Raw genomic sequence first — 25,471 nt, forward strand, 5'->3', positions numbered from 1 at the left:
AGATGGCATTTGATTAACTTCCAAATCTTCATTTTGCCAGACTGAGCTTGTTTTGTTCCTCACTGGTTACTTTTTTGTTGAAATGGCAATTACAGTCCTATCACCTTCCAAATAGCTTCCCTTTTCTGAAGTCCATAAATGCCTACGTACAGATAAATTCAATCTGCCTTTCATGTTTTTGATATTAATCATGCAGAAAATCTTTTTAGTAACATTTATATTTTCTCAAAAAAAAAAAAAAAAACACAACAGAGACCTTTTGGAATAATTGGGTCACTAACTGCAGAGGCTCTGCAATTTTTATTGAAAAAAAAAAAAAAAACATTTAAAATTTGTGTATTTTTATGTGGAAAAATAAAAATCTTTTGGCTTTTCTGTGCTTACCCCTGTTTACGTGCATGAAATCTCACTTTGGCTTGCAGATGAGGTTCGATAGAAAGATGTTTCCTCTGAGGGTTTTTCATTCAGCATTCCTGAGGCTCAAGCATACTGATAAAGCCTGTGAAATGAGTGTTTTCTAGGGGAACTAAAGCTATTTACTTTCAAAGACTGACACACCAGGAAAAAAAATGTGTGATGCATGGCAATTGCTCAGTTTCAGTTATGTCTTAGAATCTGAGGTTTATGCTGATAGACTCAAATCCATAGTCAAACACAGACCCAGTGGCTGGCTTGAGTCCTTGTGGAGGATTTCAATGTGCTAATGAGAACCTGGAAAACACCAGTGTTCCTTTCCCCATCTCTCATGATTTTCCCACTGTACCTTGTACTGCTGTTGCGGTATTCATGCTAGATGAATAGACTATTTGGATGCCTGTTCTGCCTGGGTAATGTTAGTCAAGAGTGACCCAAAACCTATCCAACACCTCTCACAAGTTGCCAGCATTACATTGGTAAAAGTAGTCAGGGATGGAAACTGAAATAGTGTTCATATTTAAAGTGAGTTACTTAAATTAAAAACGGTGTTTCTGTACAAGCCCCAAGTGACCTTTTTTAATAAGCCATCCCACCCTCTCCTGAAAGGGTATCTTCTGGGAGGCTGTCCTTGTTTACATACTGCACTTAAATATTGACCCTATGCCATTGTGAGTTTTAGGTTATCTAGGCAATATCTGTGGAGATAATTCTGATTTACTTAAATAGAATAACCATAATCAGACCACTAGTACTAAGTATGAAGGTCAATTAATTTATATCAGAGAAGAATTCAGCTCATTTAGACAAGTATTTTGTTTACATGTCTGAGATAATTTTTGTCCTGGGCTGACAGCATTATTTGTCTCTGAATAGATTCAGAGATTATTATTATCATTACTATCTGGAAATAAGTGGAGGTAAAACACTTGGTTTTGACAGTTGAAGCTCACTCATTAAAATTAAATATTTTGATGTCTTAAAACCATCAAGTACTGTAACTAACTTATTTTTATCTAAAAGCTTAAGACAAAGCCCTGCCAAAACCAAAAGAAAAAAAAAAAGAAAAAAAAAAAAACAGAAAAACAAACAAAAACACACAAAAAAATCCCTACAGCCCAAACCTAAAACAAACAAACAGAAACAAACAAATAAACTAAACTAAAGTAAAATGAACACAAAATATGAACAATAATGGCTAAATCTATTGTCAGTCAATGCACTTGGGTCAGTGAGCAGCAGAATTCATTTCACCCAAAATGTAGAAAGCACACGAGCTACCCTTTCAAAACATCAGTCCACAGGAAGCTGGCACATGAGCTTAGTAGTGCAGCATTAACAAAATTCTTTTACATATCAAATGTATTGTCAAGATGTAACACATGCTTATGTTGCCAAATAGACATATTGCCCAAGTTCTGGGAGGCTGTAAATACCACCTACCAGACAGTGCTCTGTATTGAGAGGCTTTTCAGCTTACTTTGAGTTTTGAGTTTACTTAGGACTTTTGAGTTTTCTGAGCTTTTGAATTTACTTAGGACTAGTCTTGTACAACACTGAGCTTTAACCAGCCATTGCTTCTGTTTGCCTAGGGTAGGCTAAATACCACAATTCTGTGACCAGTTCTTACAATGGTTTTGAGGGAGTAAAACAAACAAACAAACAAAACTTGATTTAATATTTATACACATTTATTGTCTCAGAATTGTTGCACCCCATTTAAACAAAACTGCTGCACATAAATGCACTTCAGTGGTTTGGATAGTATGTAGAACACCACATGTAAGATTTCCTGCTCTTGCTGTACGTTCCCTGAAAACTGCTGGCAGGGTTTATTAATGTTCACTCTGATGGACCTGAAGGGACCTGTCTGCAATTACCTTGCATACCTCAAAAAGAGAGGTTGTGCTAATATTTTTTAGCAGAAAATGCTGGAAGATAAATGATTGAAACTTCACTCACATCAGGACTAATACCAGGGTGCAATGGAAAAGTAAAGCAAATTCATTGAGGAAATTGAAATTGAGAAATAAAATCTGTAATTTTATTGACTGGAAAGCATATAGTCTTTATTAGTTTATAGTATATCTTTGGGGAATGTTTCTTTCCCACTTTTTCACTGTATGGCTGAAGGCCATTTTTCTGACCTCAGAAAGAGGGTCTGAGTCTACATGTACATTCTGTCTGCTGAACCTACTGGCACAGTGGTAATGCTGAGAATGGGACCCAAACTTCTTGATTCCGCATCTTTTTGTTTAAAAAGAGATAAACAGAAGAAACAACTTTGCTTTCAAGCTGTTTTGCATCAGCACTGTAAGATTCTAATGGTTGTAATTAAATTATATTATTTGCATTAGAAATGTTTTAAAAGCTTTTTTTTTTTTAAAAAAAAATATTATTATAATTGAGAACTAAATAATATAGAGGAAATACAGAGGAATAGGTATGAAGATGAGGAAATTATTTTGCTCATTCATTTTACAAATATGCAATTACAGGCTGGAAATTCCAGTAGAAAGAGACACAAAGTGTGTTATAACAGTGTTTGCATTCTCTGTGGCTTCCCATCCATCTAGGGGATAAGATGTAAATAATAATTAAAAAAAATATATCATTTCAGAAGCTACCTGGTTAAAACCCTGAACACCACTTAGATAGTCTTCCTCTGAGAAATCTACTGCCAGGAAAAATGGGAAGGGGGAGCTGGTGGCAAGGCCTTTCCAATGACTCACTCATACAACAGTGCATGAACAACAAACAAGTCTACTGTGATATTGCATACATTAAATGTAACAAAAGGGCATGTCAGGAAGTTTCTTACAATTTTTGATTTCATGACATGCTTTTATTACTTTCTCCATTTTTTCAGTCACAGGTTATTAGATTTACTGCAGCTTTGGAAGGTACAACACATTAGTATCTGACAGGTATGCTACCCCTAATGACTCTCTTAGCTTGCTCAAGTACAAACATCTTACATTGATATTTATCAAATGAATACAATCTTTTACCTATTCATTTGTCTCAGGAATTAAGAATTTTGTTTCCCCTGATACTGAAAGCAAGCTTTCAATGAAGTCCAATATGTTCAGTGCACCAGAAAAAAATAAATTTTCTTGGTGTCAATAATATTTAAAGTAATCTAAATAAGATTTTTTGCATGATCTTGCTTCAGCCATTAACATTATTTAGAATTTTAATCTTTTTTTTTTTTTCTTAAGTAGTATTTTATATAATTGCATTCATCATGTTGCATATTGCTAGAAAAGCCATTGATCTTTCTGACATGCTTAATCAGCCTAATTCTATTGACAATAGAAGACTAAATCTGGCCTGCTCCAATGCTATTGACAAAAATAAAAAACAAACAAAAAAACAGGAAATGAAAAATCCAATTTGATTACAATAATAAATTAAATACTATCAACCTTTTCAAATAGTAATGTATTTGGTCAATCTTGTTATTTGAGATATGCAAATTAGGATCTAAACTACATTATCAGTCAAAGTTTTATTCCTTTTCTGTAGATCTTATTTGACTCTGCTGAATATTTTCAAGAATTCTCATGTTAAGGAAAGAATTCACTGTTTCAAGCTTCACTGTTTCAAACAGATTTGCTACTAAATTACTTTAATTTCCTTTAATTACTTTTAGGAGGGAAAATGTTTTTGAAGAGGTTTAGCCAAAGTACTAGTTGCTTCCATAGATTTAAATGGATTTTGCATAAATTCCCATAAGAAATGTGGCTATTATTATATCACTACATTTTCATTTTTACATAATGAAACTCAGTACAGCAAGAGGATTATCCTGATTTTTTTTTTTCTTTCCTATGGCTATTTCTAATATTTATGTTTGAAACACGATTGACTGTATCAGACTATTGAAACAAATTTGATATAGATTGAAAACACGAAGTGCAGAGGTGGGAAAAAGGACAGGAATAAGAAATGGAATGTCTTTGAGAAGCAATTGTAGCTGAAGTATAGTTACTAGAAAGGGAACTATAATTGATGTTGAAATAATGGCAGTAAATCTGCATTGTAACCAGAAGTGGGCTCTATACTTTTTGTTTCTGATATAATTTAATATAAATGCCTCTCGAGACTTTGTATTAGAGATGACTCATTAATGTGGAACTCCAATCTAATGCTTGTGTAGCTTCATAATCTTTAACATAACCACACCAGCATAAAATCATGATGCTGCAAATATGAATATATCCTTTAAATTCCAGTCAAGCACTAACCAGAGTCTGCTCTGAATTATGACACCATAAATCTACTGTATTTGAAATTAGTGGAATCGTGGGTCCACCAGAAAATGCAGTTTGCTCTACTGAATGCGTAACTACTGAACCACCACTGTACAATTATTATTATAGTTATTTATTATGAAAGGCTGACAGTTTGATAGAAACTATTCTTCTTTTGAAATGTAATATAGATATGAGTGCTTGTGCATTATTCATTCCAATTAATTGGTTTGTTGATATTTTATTCAGCATTAGCTGGAAGTGATTTTTTTTTCTCCCCAAATCTACAATACTTCAGGCTTTCAGCTAATTAATCAGATGCCACCTTTATTATTTACAAGTGTACTGGGGTGATAAGTTACAGTTTACTTTAAGCCAGTGATTCCCTGATGATGTATTAGTGCCATTTGAAACAAGTTCAGAGCAGTTTTATGAAATGCTCTGGGCCAGCTGCTAAATCGGCAGACTAAGGAAACCACCATGCAAGCTAATTCATGCTTTTCCCTCATGCTGTTCATCATGCCATATACTACTAATGTTAACTGTAGTGAGTAAAAGGAACTTGTTTTCAGGATGCCAAGTCCAGCTGTTCCTCAAATATCAAAATGGGTGTTGGACTGTGCTGCAGTCATGACATTTCTGCTCTATTCTGTCCAGCCACAGGAATAAGAAAAGGTTTTCCTTCTTACCCCTTACAATTTAAAGCTTCACTAGGCACCTAAAAACTACTTGATATCATTGATGATTTGTATTCCCATGATTTGTTACCTATTTGTGATCTATGTATGAGGGGATTTTGGAAATGTGAAGATCCTATTTCTTTAAGGCAAGACTGGAAACTACAAAAATGTCTTGCTTTCTTCACAGGGCTGTTGTGGAAAGGTTTAGCTTAAAAGCACTAAGAAAGGATGTGTTCTGACTGGAAAGTTAAACAAAGATTTTTAATTCACAGCAACTAGAAGCTGTTTGACTTAGGGAGAGGAGTATACAGCTTGATACACAGGTCTAGTAAAGTCTTGGATAAACAATTACTTGTTTTTTGTCTAAAAGGAGCAAAGGAAACAGATATGAAATTTCCATTGACTCCAGCTATCTCTGATGGCTAGTTAAGTGACACGAATAGTAAAGTAACCTCAGGATCTACATTCCAAGTTAGTGATTATTATATTTGAAGCCTCAACGTATTATTGCATGCCCTTGTGCAAGAGGCAGTGGAACGTCAACATGCCAGAGCATGTTGCAGAAAAGCATATTATGGTCTTTCACTGAGCATTTTGAGGTACACTCTTTGACTCTGTCAGTTTCTGGCAGCCTACCTATGCATAGCTGGGTCATGTATCTGAAATCACCATTTAAAAAACTCTCCAGTATGTTAATGTAGCAAAAGTAATGGGGATTATTTTTAAAAGATCCTCAAGCTGGAGTGTCTGCGGCTTTGGGGACACTTACTGAGACATATTTGTGGGCAAAGAGTTGATACGATAGGAACTTTCCCAAGAAGTGATGTTTGATGGCTATAGAAGGTACTCAAACAAGGCATGTCTTGAGTTAGAGTTCAGATGGGCAATCAAGTTATCGTGGCATAACAAATTTTCACACTTCAGATGAGCCATAACAACTGTGTGTGTTTTTAGTCCACAGAAAATGATAATTCAGGGATGAACAACATTCTGATCTGAATGCTGGATGAGAAAGGTGTACAGTTGTTGAACATGTTGTGTTTTATGCGTGTAGTGAGGCAGGCAAATTAAGAGGCTAAAGCCTCCTTAAATCCATGCCTGACTTAACTCAGACTGCAGGCTCAACTACTTCACGTTTCTTTACAGTTGGTCTAGGCTGAAAGCAGGTATGAAGACAGCTGCCATCACTCAGTTAATATGCGGTAACCTGTTCCTCCAAATAGACTTAGTGTGAATTTAGAGAATGGATCCTACCACCTAAACTCACAGCATACATCCTGTCAGAGTGCTAGTCACTTTCTTTGCAAGTAAAAATTAGAAATTGGGAAAGAAATATACTTTTGAGTCCTCTGGTCCAAAGATGTTGACCTACACACACAGATTCAGAGATTCCAGTCTGGCAGCATCTGGACTCTGGTGGTGGAACTGTCCTTCTTGAACTTGCCATTGCTGACAGCCTTAGGGCTGTTCGCAGGGAAATATGCAAGGGAATAATGTGTTTGGCAAAAGGAGTCCTGCTATAGGATATTGACAAATGGTTTCATAGAAGATTCTCAGCTAAATAAATTTGCACCATTGAAAAAAAAAATCAAATTTAAGTCAAGTTGCTCTCTTCCTCTAATAATATTTCTAAGACTAGTGGACTTATAACTGATTTTTGATGCTGAACGGAATTCAGAACACTAGCTATGCCCATTACAAATGTTTTTCTATTTGCTTTGCTGGTCTTAATGCAGAAAGAAGAGATTTATTTTTTTTTTTCATCATCATCCTAAATCCCTTTAGCTTTATATTTGGGAAAGATTATATATTTCATTAAAAATGCCCTTTGGAAGAGTATTTCTTATTCTGAGTCTAAGGTTGTGTTTTCACACATGGAAAGTTTGTCCTATTTGTTTCACATTTAACATTTTTCATGCTATAAAAAACTTCTTTCTTCTCAACTAAATTGCAACTGGCTCCATTCCAAAAAGACACATTTTCTATTAGTCAGCTCTTCTATATTCCTAAACAACTTAGTTTTCATGAAACAGGAGAAAAACATCTGTTAGGACTTCATGTTTTATAACAAGCCTATCTATCTGCTTTACTTCTTACAAAACAGAGAATATTGCCAGATAAAAAGGCCCAGAAAATTTTCAAGCAGAGTGAAGTCTCACATTTTCTTACTGGGTATTCACTATATATTTGATCACTTTGTTACTGAATTTCTGGTTATTCTGGTTATTCATCTATCATTGATTGAAGTGGAAAGTAAAAGTTATAGGAATTGGCCATTATATTTACATAAGTATATGTAAACTACTGAGTCCACTGGAAGACAGATTAAATTAAAACGTAAACCAGCTTCATATTATAACAATACTGGTAAATACTGCCTAGTATCTGGGTAAAATCTATAGGGGAAATGCACAGTTCAGTTTATAATTATGCCTCCATACGAAACACCCGTTTCCTGAGATTTCTTTGAAGTAATTCTCCATAGAGTAATTTTTTATCTCATCCATAACATTTATTCATTCACTGATCTTCCTAGACTTTCAAAAAAAAAAAAAATGTTATTACCCCATCATAGCAGGAAGAAAAACTAAGGTGAAGTGGTCTCTTCCAAAGATTAAGGAAAATGGGAAAGGAGCATGAAAAGCACAAGGACTTCATATCAATGGCAATCTGGATTCTAAGTTTTGAAGTGTGCAATGTTGACTTTTCTCAGCTATATGTCCTGGTGTTAGGATGGTGGAAGATGAGGCTGTTTGGCTGCTGCTGCCCTGGCATTGGAATGGGCTGCACCTGACTGAGGTAATGCACATAAACCCTCTTCCCTGGTCTTTCCTTTCTACCACTGTACCAAGGTTGGGGGGGACAACATTCATGAATGCTAGGGCACAAGATGGAGGATGCTACTCTCCATATACAGCCAGCCAACTCAATCAGGCTCAGTGCCATTAAAGGACTAAGTAACAGCATACAGAGAAAGTAGAGCTGGTTCCCTCCCGGCCTTAGATATGTGGTTCAGACCTCTGAGATGGTTTTTGGGCAACACATAGCATTTCAACTAATGCCAGAATTTAAAGCAGGGAAAAGCTTTTTACCTTGGAAGTAGCAGTTTGCAAGCATGGCTATGCCAATTCCAGACTTCACTGCTAAAGTCTTCCTGTGCTTCTTGCTTTTTAGAAACTTTTCTGCCTAAGCCTTTGCTAGATGCATAATTTCTGCACCATGCTTCATTATATAGTGTAAATATATGCTAAATATGCTATACTCACAGAGTGAAATGACAGCGCAGAACCATCAGAGGCTAATATACTGTACATTATCTTCCCTGTTTATTTGTCTGCAGCAGGGAGTCTGACACTTAATGAAAAATATACCAGTCTTCCTTAGCTGTGGTCACCCAACTGTTAATGTCACTTTTGCTGATCAGATATTAGCCATGGTGGGATGTTATATTAACAACTATTTATTCATTATAAAATTCCTACTTCCTACAAATTCAGAATTGCAACTGCTTACAGAGGCCCCCAATACTTGTAGACTACAACCTGTTCTTTTGAGAAGATGTGATAATATCATCTATTCTCCATTACACATTAAAAGATGAGGAGATTCATATTGGTTAGTTTCTCATTGGAATAATGAGTCATACAATCAAGAGGGTCCTGTATTGGCTCAAATTAGTGGTAGGTTTAAATTGTGTTTGTAGTAAGTAGTACAAAAATGCTGGTTATTTACTTGCACTCTTACTCCAGACTTGGTGTTGGTTCAGCTGGGTCCCTTGCTGACTGGCTCCTTTTAGCATAGCTGAATTACAGAATCACAGAATTTCTAGGTTGGAAGAGACCTCAAGATCATCGAGTCCAACCTCTAACCTAACACTAACAGTCCCCACTAAACCATATCCCTAAGCTCTACATCTAAACGTCTTTTGAAGACTTCCAGGGATGGTGACTCCACCACCTCCCTGGGCAGCCCGTTCCAGTGCCTCACAACCCTTTCAGTAAAGAAATTCTTCCTAACATCTAACCTAAAACTCCCCTGGCATAACTTTAGCCCATTCCCCCTCGTCCTGTCACCAGGCACATGGGAGAACAGGCCAACCCCCACCTCTCTACAGCCTCCTTTAATGTACTTATACAGAGCAATAAGGTCACCCCTGAGCCTCCTCTTCTCTAGGCTGAACAAGCCCAGCTCCTTCAGCCGCTCCTCATAGGACTTGCTCTCCAGGCCCCTCACCAGCTTCGTCGCCCTTCTTTGGACCCGCTCAAGCACCTCGATGTCCTTGTTGTAGCGAGGGGCCCAAAACTGAACACAGTACTCGAGGTGCGGCCTCACCAGAGCCGAGTACAGGGGGACGATCACCTCCCTAGCCCTGCTGGTCACAGTGTTTCTGATACAAGCCAGGATGCCGTTGGCCTTCTTGGCCACCTGAGCACACTGCTGGCTCATATTCAGCCGACTGTCCACCGTAGAAGGAGATCAGGTTTATTGTTATTATTATTATTATTTGTAGACATGATAAAATGTGTGTTAAAAAGCAATCAGCGAAAGTGACATTGAGTAACAGAAGTGATTTCTGCTCAAATCAGAAGAATATGAAAGTGTAGAAGAGACTAAGATAGAAAATGCAGTGTTATGGAATCCTGGTGTCTAAAACAATGTGACCAATCTGTTCTTGTTTGTAATGAAAAAAAAAATATAAATCTGACTTTCAAAGTACTCGTTAATGTTTCTTTAGAACTTTGAAGTTTAACATCATGATGGGCATTTCATGATGTTACTCAAAAGTAGGTTTATGCTGGAAACTCTTCAGCCAGACATTTATTAGGTCAAAATCCTTCCGTAAAAAAAAAATATAAATAAATAAAATAAAAAAAATCTGTATTTGTCAGTGCAGACTACAGTAGATACACATAGAAGACAGAGACTGGGGATTACTGAAGACCACATGGTTATTAATGAGAAAGTTATCCGTTCTAGAATCTTATTTTGAAATGCTCCAGTTAAAAGCTAACCAATTCAAAACAGAACAATACCCATGCTTTCCTTTCTTATCTACATTTCATTAAATGTGCAATCATAAATTAAAATAAAATTTTTAAAAAGTACATTTAATTTCTTTTCTTAAGTCACCAAGTGTAGTAAAATATAGTTTTCTTGTTTATCCTCAGAGGTTCCCTTGCTTAACAGATACTGCAGTGTATGAAGAATGTAGGGCTTGGTACTTGTTACAGAATATCACAGTGCTGCTGTGACCTTTTTTGTTAACCAAGATTCTTGGTTCTCTGTGGTTATGTGTAGCAACTGTATAGACAGACATGGCATGGTTATTCCTTACCAGCTCATTGCTGCCATCCTCATCAAAATCCTCCTCTATCCCATCAGTCATCTCTTCTCCATCCCCATCTGCATCTGGCCCTCCTTCAATAGGCTCTTCTGTAGAGTTATCTGCATTCTCTGATATGCATTCCTCTTGAATCAAATCAGCATTATCTTCCATTTGTTTCTTTTGAGCTTCTGTAAGGAAAACATACTCTATAGAGATTCAGTAACCTTCCCTATTGGTGGCAAAGAAAAGTGCTCTGAGGAAGAAACCTAAGTTTCCCATCTCCAGATGAGCTAGGTTTGTTAAAATCAATGTGTCAGTATCTACCAGGCAAAATGATAAAAACCCTTGTTTTAAAAAAATGATACATACATCAGCCAAAGTACCAACATGCTCATTCATCCCATTCAGTGGATGAAGGTTTGCTTTACCAATAGAAACAGCTTTTTGATTTTTTGGACTCTGCTTTTTCTTGGGAATCCACTTGGCATAATCACAATATATTTATTTATCTGCAGCCAATGAGAAGTACACAGATCTCTGTGCCCTGAGAAATGAATGGCTGTTAATTGCTGATAAGTAAACAGGGATTTTCAGAGACAGACTGGTTGCTAGAATGGTGGGAAGGATCACAGTCTTATTCCTATGCACATCAGGAGTTTAGATGAAAAGGTTAATATGCCCAGACTGAACATGGGCCAGAGAATTAATTGCATGTAGCTGGATTTCCAATGTCTTTTCAGTCTGAAGGTGACAATACCCATCAATGATAAAATTTCTAAAAAACAGCACTATCTTATTCTTTATGAGATTTGACTGTTCTAGAACTCTAGCTAGTGTATCATCTATCTTGTGGGACAACCAATGAATCTGCGGATTGCTTATGAAGCTCTATATCTTTCAGCTCCATTAATATATTATTATTTTATTTTAATAATTCAACATACAATATTTTATTACCTGCAACATACAATATTCAAATCTCCTCACACTTTTCTGGATCATAGTCTTAAACCTTAATTTGTTTTTCTTCTACCTCTGCACATTTATTTTACAATTTACTTTCATCTCCTCAGTCTTTGTTAGTCTCTAATCCTTCATTTTCAAATTCATTTACTGAAGATACAGAATAATGAAGAATTTAGCCCTTCATCACATACTTTCTACAGAAAGATTGTTGTACATAAGGAATAAGAAGTCATCTTAGATACCTGTTTTGAGAACAGAGTGGTCATACATATCAGTAGCCGATTCAGCCCAGAGTCTTACCTTCTATGGTGATATAGGTACACTAGCTGCCTTATTGCAGAAGGAAATGTGAGTTAAGTCAGCTACATCTACTATGTCTTTCCCCATCATGTTCTGAAATTAATCTGGTTGTGGTAGTGACAACTGAATCAATTTTAGTCAAGGGCTTCAAAAAGGGTTACTGAAATTGTGGACTTTATACATTTTAATGGAAAAAAACTTTTAGGTGACAACTGGTAAAAAATTTGGTCACTCTAATCATCTGAATAAGAATATAGACCGGGGTCTTCAGAGGAGACTAAAATACCAGCTAACTCTTTTGTGCTCTTCTGAGAAAGTAAACTTAATATTTTACTTTTCAGCAACCACTTTTAAAAATCTTAATCATTGATTTTACAGATATCTAACAATTTTATCATGTCAGAACAGTTTCTTATCCCCGGCTTTCTGACTGAGAATTTTACAAACAAAGAAGCTATTCCTACAGATTCCCTATGTAAAGGACTGATTTTCATATTCCTTACATATTTATTGTCAATAAACTTTGAGTACACAGATTTTCTTGTTTAAAGTATTAACATAGTGTTGTTTTTTTTTTTTTCTCATAAGTGTCAAATGAACAATATTTTACTTTTAATTTCTCTTTGCTATATTCATGATGCTGAAATTTTCAGTGATTGATAGTAACAAAAGACAGAATATCAACCATTATTATATAGAGATGCAGACGTAGAACGGTGATTGAAGTATGCAATGAGGTTGTTCAGTGCACCTATTTAACCTGTCACATTCCTTCGGATGTCTAACTTCTAAGATTAACAATTACTCTCCTTGCAAGTGTTACAAACTTAAAACAAACAAACAAATCAAAAAACAGTATAAGATGATGGCTTGATTTTTTTCTTTTGTGTGTTTCTCTTAAATAGACATAGGTCCTCTCTGATCCCAGGCTTAGTGAGGCCATACCTTCTGGCACAGAAAAGTAAGAAATAAAATTGCCAAACCATAGAGAAGGAAAAAATAATCTCACATCTGATGCTGTAAATGAAATTGTTCAGCTACTGATGCAGCTTTATCTTACGCAAAGCTTTTAGCTGAAGAAACATTCATCTGTGGACTCATCCCACAGGCTACATAGCTCTCTTTGTCAGCTCAGGAGACTTAAATGGGGATTGTGGTATATCTGATGTGTTTTTCCTCCTCATTCCCCTCCATCTCCCTCCTGAGACACAAGGAACATGAGGGACAGCTTTTGCACCTGATGTTTTAAAACATCAACAATTTGAAAACAGATTTTAATTTCTGAGGAGATTATTCATTGCTTGTCTTCAAAAGGCATAAGAGTATGATTCAATACAAATCAACATTTTCCTCTTTGAGATGATTTCTATTTAAATGAGTTCACTATAGTGCTTTAGCAAAAGTGAAAATTGGATATCAAAGTACAATGACATGCAGGTTATTTTGCATAGTAATGGGTTTTATAAAAAAGCTTTCTGAAGTAACGATCTGCTATCTCAGAGCATTTCAGTGCATAAGTGATTCAATGTATTGCCTTGCAATCACAACTTCACTGATTACATCAACTTTTATATAACTTGCATAAAATACAAAATAGAATCTAATGAATACATATTATGTACAGTTCTCCTAAAAGAGGTAATCAGGTTCTATACTGATGGTTTACCTTAGACTTCGAAAAAAGCACTCAACTTATTTTGTGGGGTAAACTATAACAGCTGAGACATTGGTCCTTGTCTGTCAACTTAGAAAATGATCATTAATAAAAGGCAAGGTTTTTCAGACCTGTTTTTGTTGTTGTAGGTTTTCTTTTTTCTTTTCTTTTCTTTTCTTTTCTTTTCTTTTCTTTTCTTTTCTTTTCTTTTCTTTTCTTTTCTTTTCTTTTCTTTTCTTTTCTTTTCTTTTCTTTTCTTTTCTTTTCTTTTCTTTTCTTTTCTTTTCTTTTCTTTTCTTTTCTTTTTTTCTTTTCTTTTCTTTTCTTTTCTTTTCTTTTCTTTTCTTTTCTTTTCTTTTCTTTTCTTTTCTTTTTTTCTTTTCTTTTCTTTTCTTTTCTTTTCTTTTCTTTTCTTTTCTTTTCTTTTCTTTTCTTTTCTTTTCTTTTCTTTTCTTTTCTTTTCTTTTCTTTTCTCTTCTCTTCTCTTCTCTTCTCTTCTCTTCTCTTCTCTTCTCTTCTCTTCTCTTCTCTTCTCTTCTCTTCTCTTCTCTTCTCTTCTCTTCTCTTCTCTTCTCTTCTCTTCTCTTCTCTTCTCTTCTCTTCTCTTCTCTCTTTCTCTTTTTTCTCTTCCTTTTTTCCTTTTCCTTTTCCTTTTCCTTTTCCTTTTCCTTTTCCTTTTCCTTTTCCTTTTCCTTTTCCTTTTCCTTTTCCTTTTCCTTTTCCTTTTCCTTTTCCTTTCTTCTTCTTCTTCTTCTTCTTCTTCTTCTTCTTCTTCTTCTTCTTCTTCTTCTTCTTCTTCTTCTTCTTCTTTTCTTTCCACGAATTGTTAACCACAAAATATTTCTCTGTAATATCCCACCCTCAGCAATCCAATCATTCATTTCTCAATACCAGCAGTAAATTTTGGGCTCAGAAAGACATCCCTACAACAGATCAACAAATAGTGAAGGCACTTAGGATCATGAGAGATCCTGATCTAAATACCTGTTTTGCTTCTGAGAGGTCCATGAACCTCAGCTACTAATTCTTTTTCACAGCCTTGATGTGTCCTGTTGGGGCTTTTTGGCTCCTGTAACTGATTGGAGTTAGGTGAGGGACATACATGTGGGTACCCAGACCCTTGAGCAGCTGTGAATTCTGATGCAGACTCTCTCTTTCATACTTTTCCCACAGAATACATTAAAAGTTTTCATCAGAGGATGGAGAGGGAAAAAAAGAAACATTGAGAGTTTTAATGAGGTAAGGCTTCCATTTCCCTACCGTCTCTTATTCAAATCAACTCTCTAGTACACAGCTTCTGTACAGTGATATACCAAGTGATTTATAAGAGAGTAGCCAAGGAAATACCATAGACAGTAACAAGAACTGAGGTATATTTTCATATATATCATGGTGAAAATACAGCCTTATAAAACCCTTATAAGTGCTCAGCATGTCTTTAAAGTGCTGCTAGGTGAGATCATTCAACTAACAAAATGATCACTGTATTGACAGGAATAAAAATCTTCATTACATTAGAAACCAGTGTTGGATTTTGTCATTCCTGAGGTTTGCCTCAAAACAAAACTTTTCAAGCCAGAGACAAACTGAACTGGAGATGTGGCCAGTTTTACACAGACACAACTACTTCACACAGTAGTTTAGGCTGGAAGAGATCTCTGGGCTCTCCAAGTCAACCCCCTGTTCAAAGCAGGACTGACCTCAAAGTTCAGTACAGGTTCATAGGGCCTTGGACAGATGAGTTCTGAATGGTTCCAAGGATGAACATACTACAGACTCTTTGGGAAACTTGTTATAGTGTTTAGTAGCAATATAGGTGATTTTTTTTTCCTTATACCAAACTGTATATTTACTTGCTGCAACTTGTAACTATTGCCTCTTGACCAAGCAATCTAAAAATTCTTTTTGGGGATAACACAGGTATCCCCACAGTCAACAACCTCTTAAATTAATTCTCTCTCTCTAAGTCAATTGCTTAGTGATATTTTATTTCCAGGACATCTATCAGAATCCTTCTCCTTTTTTTTTTTCTTTTTTCTTTTTTTTCTTTCTTTCTTTCTTTCTTTCTTTCTTTCTTTCTTTCTTTCTTTCTTTCTTTCTTTCTTTCTTTCTTTCTTTCTTTCTTTCTCTCTCTCTCTCTCTCTCTCTCTCTCTCTCTCTCTCTCTCTCTCTTTCTTCTTTCCTTACCTTCTCTCTCTCTCTCCCCTAGACTATAGGAAAAAATTATAGAAATGATGTTGCATGATGTTGTGAAGAATGTTAATTTTCCCTCCCAACTGTTCTACCTGATAGTTAATTTACCTTGCTTCAGGCCCTCCATTATATACAAAAATTTCTGGAAGTCTTCCATTCTCTCTCTTAACCATTTCCTTGTCTGATAAATAGGCTCTGTTTTAATTAATGTAACTAAATATTGTTTTCACCTACCTGCTTCAGCTTTTTGCTGCTTTTCAATCTTTTCCAGTCTCCCTAGCAAGGAGTCAATTTTTGTTTTGATTTGGGTTAATTCCTTCTTGATTGTTTGCAACTCATCTGATTTCACTGTGGAAAAAGAACAAAGATGCAACACATGAAATAAACTATATCTGCACACCCCATGAACAAAATATGTTCTTCTTTTTCATTTGTTTTAGTATGAAGACTACTTCATTTCTCTGACTATTTTTAGAGATTTAACTTTTAAATCTATCATTGTTAGTTAATAATGCTGAATCCTAGGAAATCACAGGATACTTGTGACAAGAGGTTATGTGAGGGGTATTCGCTGTAATAAGCATTTCAAGCAAAACATTTCAATGGCAGCTTTAGTAAATTGAAATAACTTTTACTGAAAAGCAGCCTACAGTGAAAGAATGATTCAAATAAGACTGACCATTAACAGCCTTGCAATGATATTTTGCTGGACTGTTTTGTAGTAGTAACAACAATAATAGCAATAATAATAAAAAGATCCCTCACTGAAGCGGTAGGTATTTTTCAATGAGATTGAATGGTAACATAAATGTCATGGCAGCCAGGAATGCATTGTTATGTTCCAGTCAACTTCATTGCCTTAGAAGGTATTAAGTATCATTGCTTTAAAATAATCAGTTCTGGATAATTTCTTGTACTTTTTCCAGCTGTAGGTAGCACATGGAAATATTTCATTTTATGATCCCAGGTAGGGACATGGAGGCAACTCAAGTAGATTAAGAGCTGAAGTTTCCAAATGCATTTTGCAATGCATTATTCCTCATTTCTGGGCATTATTGCACTCCTGTTGTCTAACTTAAGAAGGGGTGTTTTGAAGGTGTTTTGGTTTCAGAAGAAACAGCATTACAGCACTCACGAATGAGCTTATGCTCAGAAAATAAATCCTAACAGATCACTTTTTCCCATTGGTGCTTGCATATCATGTTGAAAAGGCCAAGTGGAGAAGACAAAAACCATGCACTAGCAAGGGAGAATAAAGCCATTATAAAGTTCAAGAGCAGCTAACACAACTGTCAGTCTCACAGCTCCTGTAGGAAGAAACTGACCACCATCTTACACTGTGAGGAACTAGCAATGGAAGAGTAGTGATTATCTTTGCTGAAGGAGGATGTGTAGTACTTTTGGGGTTTGTATTTGGAGCAACTGGAGGATCCTTAGCTAGCCTGGGAAAGGGGATGTTCTGCCATGGATAAGAACTTCTTCTTTTTTTGCATAAAGGGTCGCCTGGCTACATCTTGTCTGATTAGTCCCGTTCATTGACTCTTGGGCATGTATCTCATTGTAGTGTCTCATGGTTATTTTTTATTGGACAGTTAAAATCTGCTGATGAAGTGTGCAGACAAGTTACTGTGTACTTCAGTGGTACTAAAAGCCTGCTTCTAAACCAACCTTAATGCAAGTTTGGAGCACATTCACTGAGGTACCAATGTATTTTGTATTATGGTTTGGGTCTTTATGGGTTTTGGGTCTTTATGGGTTTTGGGTCTTTATAGTTACAAGTCAACTAAAATGACTATGTTGCTATATGCAGTAGTAAACTTGCTTAATCATGTGCTTATGTTGAGGATTTGTGTACCTCACAATATCATAGGCTGAAACCTCTGATCTCACATTGAATGAGTATCAGGCCTTAGAGAACAAAGATTAGAAGTAACCTTTGTGATGGATTCCTATACGTTATATAGTATTTGAAAGAATAGTTCGGTATACTTATAAAGCAAGGCCTTAAAAATGTTCTCAGAGAAATAATGCATCACTGTCCAATCCTCCCAGATCTGTAACAAACCACTAAGATTTTGACATATGTTTATTTAGAAGGTTACTGCTTCCATTGGGGGGCTGATATTTTTCCATGCTGGAGTAGCAAAGCTATACAGACTACAAGGTGAAATGATGTGCATCTGTCCAGCAGGGAATGCTAAGTATACACAGCAGCCCACTAAGAAGACAGCTGGCAACAGATCCCATGTAGCCAAGCTGTTGGATTAAGAGTTGTTTCCTTTACCTTGATCAGTAGGCTAAAATATCAGAAGTCAGAAGAGACACCACAAGGACCTAATTATATTTGTTCCCAGTATACAAAAACAGAAAACTTTTGTATTTCTGAGTCTGGTGAGGAAACAGGCTTATAGGTAGGATTACTGTGCAATTCTGGCCAAACCTTCTGCTTCACAGGGACTTCCCTGAGGTGTTTCAGATATAAATCAGTTTGAGAAGAACTATGCTAGATGCTAGAGGGAACACAGATACAGTAGTGGGTATTCAACAATAAATGAAGATGTTAAAAACTGCAGAGGAGCATTATTGCTACCACTTTTTTTTTTTTTTTTTTTTTTTTTTTTTCCTGTGAGATTCCCCTAATGCCAAAACTATCAAAACTATTTGAATTAACTCTGGACACTGAATCTGCAACTTATTGTTTACATTAAATAAGGTTATTAAATAGGAGATGCCATTATACAATGAATCACTTCAAGTTAGTGTTAAAAAAGGACTGAAAGAAAAAAGGGGACAGATTCTCTACGAATCCATACCAACTTCCAAATGTCCACCCCAGTTTCAACCTTACAATGTGGTTGTAGTTATCTGAGTCACTTATCCTCTTAATTTTCTGGGAACTGTGCAAATCATCAAAATCATTCTCCAAGAGAAATTCCACTCTCAGTTTCTGTAGTAAGCAGAGATTACTAAAGACAAATTCTGAAGAACTTTAAGGTCTGGGTGGACACCAAGTTATCATTAGCCAGCAATGCACCTTTGTGCCAAAGAAAGCCATAAATATCCTTGGATGCACTAGCAGGAATGGTGCCAGCAGGTTGAGGGAGGTGATCCTTCCCCTCTACTCAGCACTGATAAGGCCACATTTGGAGTCCTGTGACCAGTTCTGGGCTCCCCAGTACAAGAGAAAATAAAGAAGAAGGAGCCAGACTTTTCACAGTACTGCTGTACTGACAAAGACCATTGGCACAAATTAAAACACGTGACATTCCCTCTACACAAAAAACCCTTTCCTCATCTTTCTTTTAATGTTTGTTTGTTTATTTATTTATTTATTATTTAATATATGTAGTTTGTTAGTTTTGCTGTGGGAATGGTCAGACACCAGCAGAGGTTGTGGAGTCTCCATTCTTGGAGATCATCAGAAATAATCTAGACATGGTCCTGAGCAACCTGCTCTAAGTGGCCCTGCTTAAGCAAGGGATTTGGACCAGATGACCTTCAGAGGTCCCTTCCAACCTCAGCCATTCTGTGATTCTGTGTTTCTGTGTCTCTGTGATTCTGTGATATAGAGCTTGAGAATAATTGTAGAGCCTTTAAGCACAGTGTTACAACACAGCCAAAATCTAAAGACTGTAAATACTGTACCTCAGGTGTCTTGCTTTTAGTATGGACATTATCCATTAAGCTTTAACTGATTTTCATTTTTTTCAGACTGATCTCATGCAAGAAGTAGGTCATAAACATAAGAACAGAGATGCACATATTTAAAATGTTTGCTCATCTGCTTTTTAGTTAAAGTACAGGAAACTAAAGGAGCTTACATTTGTTTCTATATGAGCATTTAAGCAGTGGTCAGCAGATGAAAAAAATGCATGTATTGAAAGGGAAAAATATATCGATGCAATTCCTCAAGCACTGACATCAGAATAGCTAAAAATCTTCAAACGGCTGAAGTAAAGTAAACAAAATTTGCTGATGACGTGAAATTGTAAGATTTCTATTCAGAGTAAACTGGAATGGAAGAAGGAATCAGGTGAGTTTGAGGAATGCTACAGTAGAAAAAAGATGAAATTCAACTGCACTGAAAAAAAAAAAATCTGCACTTGATTGACTAACAGTGGAACTTTTGCTCTTAACATGAAAAATAATCAGCTGAAAAAGAGAGTGACAGAATTAACCTTGGGTATAGTTGTAATCTCAGGTTGACAGTAGGCTATCATAAGGCACCCATGAAAAAGAAAATGCAATACTAGAATGTGTAAAACAATGTGTTTCTAAAGATTGGAAAATATCAATGCAATTGTGAGAGCTTATTTGGAATATCACATACAGCCTGAAACACTGAGTTCTAGCAGATATTTGGGGAGAAGGCCCATGAAGATGACCATAGGAATGGAAAACCTGTAATGTGACAGAACTTTGTGTGTTTGCCCAAGACATGAAACATGAAAGAAAAATAAAACTTTAAGCTAAGACAGTATTGGCACAGCACATGGATATGAACAAATGAGAAACAAATTTAAGCTGGAAGTGAGAAGAAACAGAAATAGAAAAACCCAACCCCATCTGTCTTTAAGGTGAAGCTTATTTTGTTTGGAAAGGATTAGATTGTGTGTTTTCTTAAAAAAAACAAGGAAGTTACTTCAGTAACCCTTTCCAGTCCTCTGCTATAAATATGAGTTTTCTAGAATGCATCTTTCATTTAAACATCTTGCACTAAAAGAAACAAGCTGCACCCAGCTCAAAGAGATTTAAAATTGAGGTCAGTTATATTTTTATAAATTAAAGTATCCCTGTTGAATTACAGCAATATTTGTGAAACTTTTTTCTTTTTTTTTTTTTGACATAACAAAAATTGATTCACCCTCAAAGCATGATTCAGTTTTCTTTGGAAAGAAATGTCATATTTTTATCTGAGCTCTTCAAGTTTAATATAAAATGCTTTACCATATGCCTTCAGATTTCATTGAAAAATGGGTTAGTTGATGAAGTTAAGCATAAACTATAAAAGTCAAAATGAATTAATTTTAAGGAGTAATTCAGCACATATTGTAACCTCTTCTGTATCTACTCCTTAATCTCATGCACAAAGGTGATAAAAAAATTGATTATTGTTTTCCTTTTGTTTTCAGGTGCATAAAAAGAAAGTGCATACTCCAAGAGCATCAGTTTCTATGTTGTCAGAAAAAGTGAGCATTTTTTTGAGTGCTAACTCAAAAATAGAAAAAATAACTCATCTGTTGCTTCATACCATTTATGTGAAAAACTACCATGTGTAGTTTGCACACCAGTGTGTTTTACTTTATGAGTTTCTTCTGATAATGTGAAAAGGTTGATTTATTTTTTTTTTCTATTTTTGGAGTTAAAAATAAAAGAAAATGTTGTCAACTAATCCTAGAACAAGCATAGATTCAAAAATGAAATCAAATCCTCCTAACTTATTTTGTGTTTTGGAAGCAAACTCAGCACACATATTATCCCTTCTTGGTAGAAAAATAAGTTACTGCACTGGCAGACATTATTTTTGCAGATGTTCTTATCAGTGAAAAAGGCTTTTTTGGTATTATACTTTTGTAAGGTCTTTGCTGTGTATGGCAACAAACTTCTGTCTTTGGATTGCTGGTTTTCAGAAATAAGTAATTCTAATTCTGCTAATTTCACAGAGTTCCACTGTGTTGTGACCTTTACTACTACATAAATGGCTTCATTTTCTGGATCCAGCTTGAGTGTGGAAAACAGCTATGCCTATGAGATTGCTACTCAAACCTGAAAACTCTATTAAGGCATGTGATCTCATGAGAATTTTGTTATTTGGGGGTGAAATCTTTCAAGCATATGCAACACCATTTTGAAATAGGAATGTGTCATTAAGTTGGATTTGTCCTTGAATGTCATTAAAGCTGAAAAAAAGCTTCCTTCCCACCAACTACATTTATTCTTACCAAAGAGATCCTTTATTTATTTAGCAATAAATTACAATTAAAATCAACATTAGTTCAAGGGGTTTATATTAGCACTGTAGAGTAAGAGGGGAAAAAATAAAACCTGCTTCATTCCACAGTTCAGTATAACAAACTTTTCCTATAGATAGCATACATTCTCTGCTTTCTAGTTTGAAGCCCCTTAGGGAACAGCTTGGTTATTTCTCTGATAAACGTCTTACAATAAGCTGATTACATTCTTGCCCAAGTCAACAAAATCGTCGTTCTACCTTTAAGATGGTTTGGTTGGACTTGACAAACAGTGATATAATTCTATGGGGAAATCAAGCATGAAAGTCAGTATGCTGTGAGCCTTACTTTTCTTAAAAACCAAACCAAACCAAACCAAAACAAGAACACAACAAAACAAAATGAAAAAAAAAAATGCTTTCAGGTGTAGTGCATGCAAAAATAGTATTTTCTTTCATTTTGTCCAGAAAAATAAATGTTTTCAGCAGTTGTGTTCCAACTGGCATTTTAAAGAACTGAGGGTGAACTCATTAGGGGTCAAAATGAAGGCCCATGTTTTTAGTGATGCAACTTGCAGCTCTCCTTTTTGGCCTTTCAGAGCCGGATACAAAGATGATCTTGTCACTTGGAGCTGTAAGACTGACAAAATTCACATAACACCTGCATACACTAAAGGTTACTTTCACTGAGGCACAACACTGCCTGCTGAGATCTCCAAACTTGATTGCAATCAACATATGTCATGTTGCACAGGCAATGTCTGTGAGTTTTCACAGGAAGTAGCTTTGGGTACTCATACTTGCACTAAGGTTGAATCCTGCAGTCTGCAGTAAGCACTACTTGACATAGGCCTATGAAATATTTTCTGAAATACAGGATGAGTAATAAAGCAAATTTGATGATTATTCTCAGGAGCAGATATCTATGTGTTATTGTAAGATGCTGTGTCACATTCATTACAATGAAAATCCGGATTTCCAGGTGAGATATTTCTGTGGTATCCCTTGAGATACACTAAGGTCTTTGGCTCTCTAGAATTATCCTGTAATTGTTCTTCTTCTAGACAGCAAGGGGAAAAATATATAAAATTATCTGAAAATAATTCATCTTCTTTGAGAGAAAGTTTGTTCAAAAGGCCCGTTCTTATTAGACCACCCTTTAGTACAAGTAATATGACTAACTTTTCATGTGGATAAAACATTGGTAAAAAATGAAAAAAGGAGTTGTAATGAGTGAATCTGTAACTGTATATACTTACTAAAGCTTTGATTCACTCTGGAGAAACCCAAAGACTCAAGGCATGGAAAAGACTAGGAAAATAATTTAAATTTTAGATCTACAAAAGCAAAGATCTTGAGTTGTATATGCTTTCATTTAAATTGAAATTAGGTGTCATATTTCAGTATTTGAAGAATGAAAAAGAGTGTAAGTGAACAAGTGGATTTGTTCAAAATGTGAATGAAAATGATCTAGACATATGTTTGTTCTCCAGAGAACAAAGGAAGTGTTACTACTCACAGACAACCCCTTACGGTGTGAGTGAGCTTCATAATACAACACCTAGATTTATGTGTTCCTGCATGCTAGGTATCAAAGCTCCCACTGTTGGTAACAGACATCTAGCTAGTTCATTCCCTAGAGACTTGTGTGTGATTCAACTGTCAAGACAACAGATCCTCTTTTCCAGAATGTCATCGCTTCCAAGAAGTGGCCTGAGCTCCCTGTTCCCAGTGTACAGAATTATCTTTTTCTCTTATTCTTTCTCTGCTTATCCATTCCTTCTATTCCTTCAGCCACATGCATATTTGTTATACATTTTCTTTCAAGGTCTTCAATATCATCAGTTCATACAACAGAATCAAGAATAGATCCTAGCAGACTCACTAGAGTTCTATTTTCTTTGTTAGATGCTAGTGTGTGAGATTTGGATAGGTTATTCATGCAGAGTATATAATTAGCTCATCTTGATGCCATAATCATCCCCTTTTCCGTAAAGGTGGACTGTTGGTGGATTCACTGTATGCTTGTGTGTAAAACAGTATGATACTTTGGTACTGTTTGGCCAGTTTGGTACTGCAAGTGTCTTATTGAAGTCCCTTCATTCTTTCTAATATCTGATCCCTACCTGATCTTTCTCTTCCTCTTCCAGTGACGCTTCCAAGGGCAGTATCACTCCACATAAGGGGCAGGGGAAGACAGGTGGGTGCTGAAAGATGCACGGAGAGGAAAATGAAGTTCCTGGGAGATACTACAGGGTGGGGAAGTAGGTGAGTATGTAGGAGGGAATACCTGCTGTTCAACAGCTCTTCTAAGGCCAACTCACTAAGAAGGGGTTGAATAACCCCAAATTGCCAATCTTCGTTTGCACTCCCTTGTAGAACAGGCAAATACATTTTGCCTTTTCTACCTTCAAAAGAAACACTGGCAAAAAAAGTACAACCCAACCTCCCTTCCTCCCCTGCCCAAGGCCACCCTCCACACTTCTCATATGAGTGGAAACAACCCTCACATCTCAACAGAAAGCAGAGTGCCTCGGTTTGTCTATAACAAGATTATTAGCTTTGCTTTATGATCATCTGTTCACAAGAGCTCATGGTGCATAAACAGTCAAGATTATAGGAGATTTTAAACAGGCTTCTTCTGAGGCTAAGTAAACAAGTCCAAAGGTCATGTTTTTGACAGGATTTCCTTCAAAAGTTACACCAATGTTTTCTTTGACTTGCAGGAAAGGTGGAACACCTTTGGTAACTAAACAACTTTTTCAAGCTAAATGCTGAGGCTAATAAATAACTACTAAAGTGCTATATATTGGAAGGTGTCTGCTTGCAGAAATTAATATGATCACTGTGTCAATAAAACCCAACTGATGAACAACTCACATTTGGATCCTGAGGAAGAAGCCCCACTTGAGGTGGATCGTGATGTTCCTTTCATGGAGAAAACCCCTTTGCCTCTGCGAGTTGTTGTCACAGCCACACGAGGACGCTTCAGTGGTATCACTGCACGGGGTGGGGGAGGGACACGGCCATGATAGTCAAACAACCTAGAAAAGATGAAGTCATCTGGACTCCATAAAACCTTCTGTGGTTTCATGTCATGGAAGCCTTGTCAATTAAATTTTCTTATTATCTTTGAGAAAATTACCCTTTAAGATCATAATCACTTTATATCACAGTCAAACTAGATTTCAAGGACTTATGAACATTAAGTGCCATATTCATATTTTAGCCACAGCCCAGTGCATAGCTCTGATTTTGCATCATTTAAATGAAGGGTGCTGTATGGGACTCTGTTATTTACCCTATAGAAAATCCATAAGCTGCTTTCCACAGGTCCAAAACATTTAATCACACACAACTAACAGCTGCACATTTTGTTGTAGCGACATTTCAGCTCCTTTATCATATGCATGGCTTGGATTTTACTTTTCTATCTATCTGCTGTCCTTACAGATTGCAAAATAAATGAACTTTTTGGAAGTTGACCATAATCATAGAGAAATATCCTGCGGTTGCTAGTGAGGTTGCTATCCTGAGATTGCTAGTATATCCATTAGAATTGACAGAAATGAAGGCCCATCATCTTCTCTTTATTGAATAATGAATTGATCTAGAATCACTGAAATACTAAAGCACAGCTAATAATAATAAAAAAAGTTAGTTTTGTTCAAACCAAAACCACTGTAGTAAGTATGTATTCAGAGAATTGCCACTACAGTCACTAGAAGATGC

General features: G+C 36.0%; 1 protein-coding gene across 13 annotated transcripts in view; it reads right to left on the reverse strand.

Moving 5' to 3' along the window:
* Positions 1 to 25,471, reverse strand: part of RALYL (RALY RNA binding protein like) — a 413,930-nt gene that overhangs the window by 11,546 nt on the left and 376,913 nt on the right. For 8 of the 13 annotated variants that reach the window (XM_038174139.2, XM_038174138.2, XM_038174140.2 and 5 more), the window contains 4 exons: positions 24,620 to 24,783; positions 23,866 to 23,946; positions 16,024 to 16,137; positions 10,686 to 10,864 (listed from right to left, as the gene is read on the reverse strand). In XM_038174139.2, coding sequence (XP_038030067.1) covers positions 10,686 to 10,864; positions 16,024 to 16,137; positions 23,866 to 23,946; positions 24,620 to 24,783 — 538 coding nt within the window. The remainder of the gene's footprint in view (positions 1 to 10,685; positions 10,865 to 16,023; positions 16,138 to 23,865; positions 23,947 to 24,619; positions 24,784 to 25,471) is intronic. The other 5 variants (XM_038174144.2, XM_038174143.2, XM_038174146.2 and 2 more) reach the window with 4 other exon arrangements.

This window comes from Anas platyrhynchos, chromosome 2 (assembly GCF_047663525.1).
Source record: "Anas platyrhynchos isolate ZD024472 breed Pekin duck chromosome 2, IASCAAS_PekinDuck_T2T, whole genome shotgun sequence".
Lineage (NCBI taxonomy): Eukaryota > Metazoa > Chordata > Aves > Anseriformes > Anatidae > Anas > Anas platyrhynchos.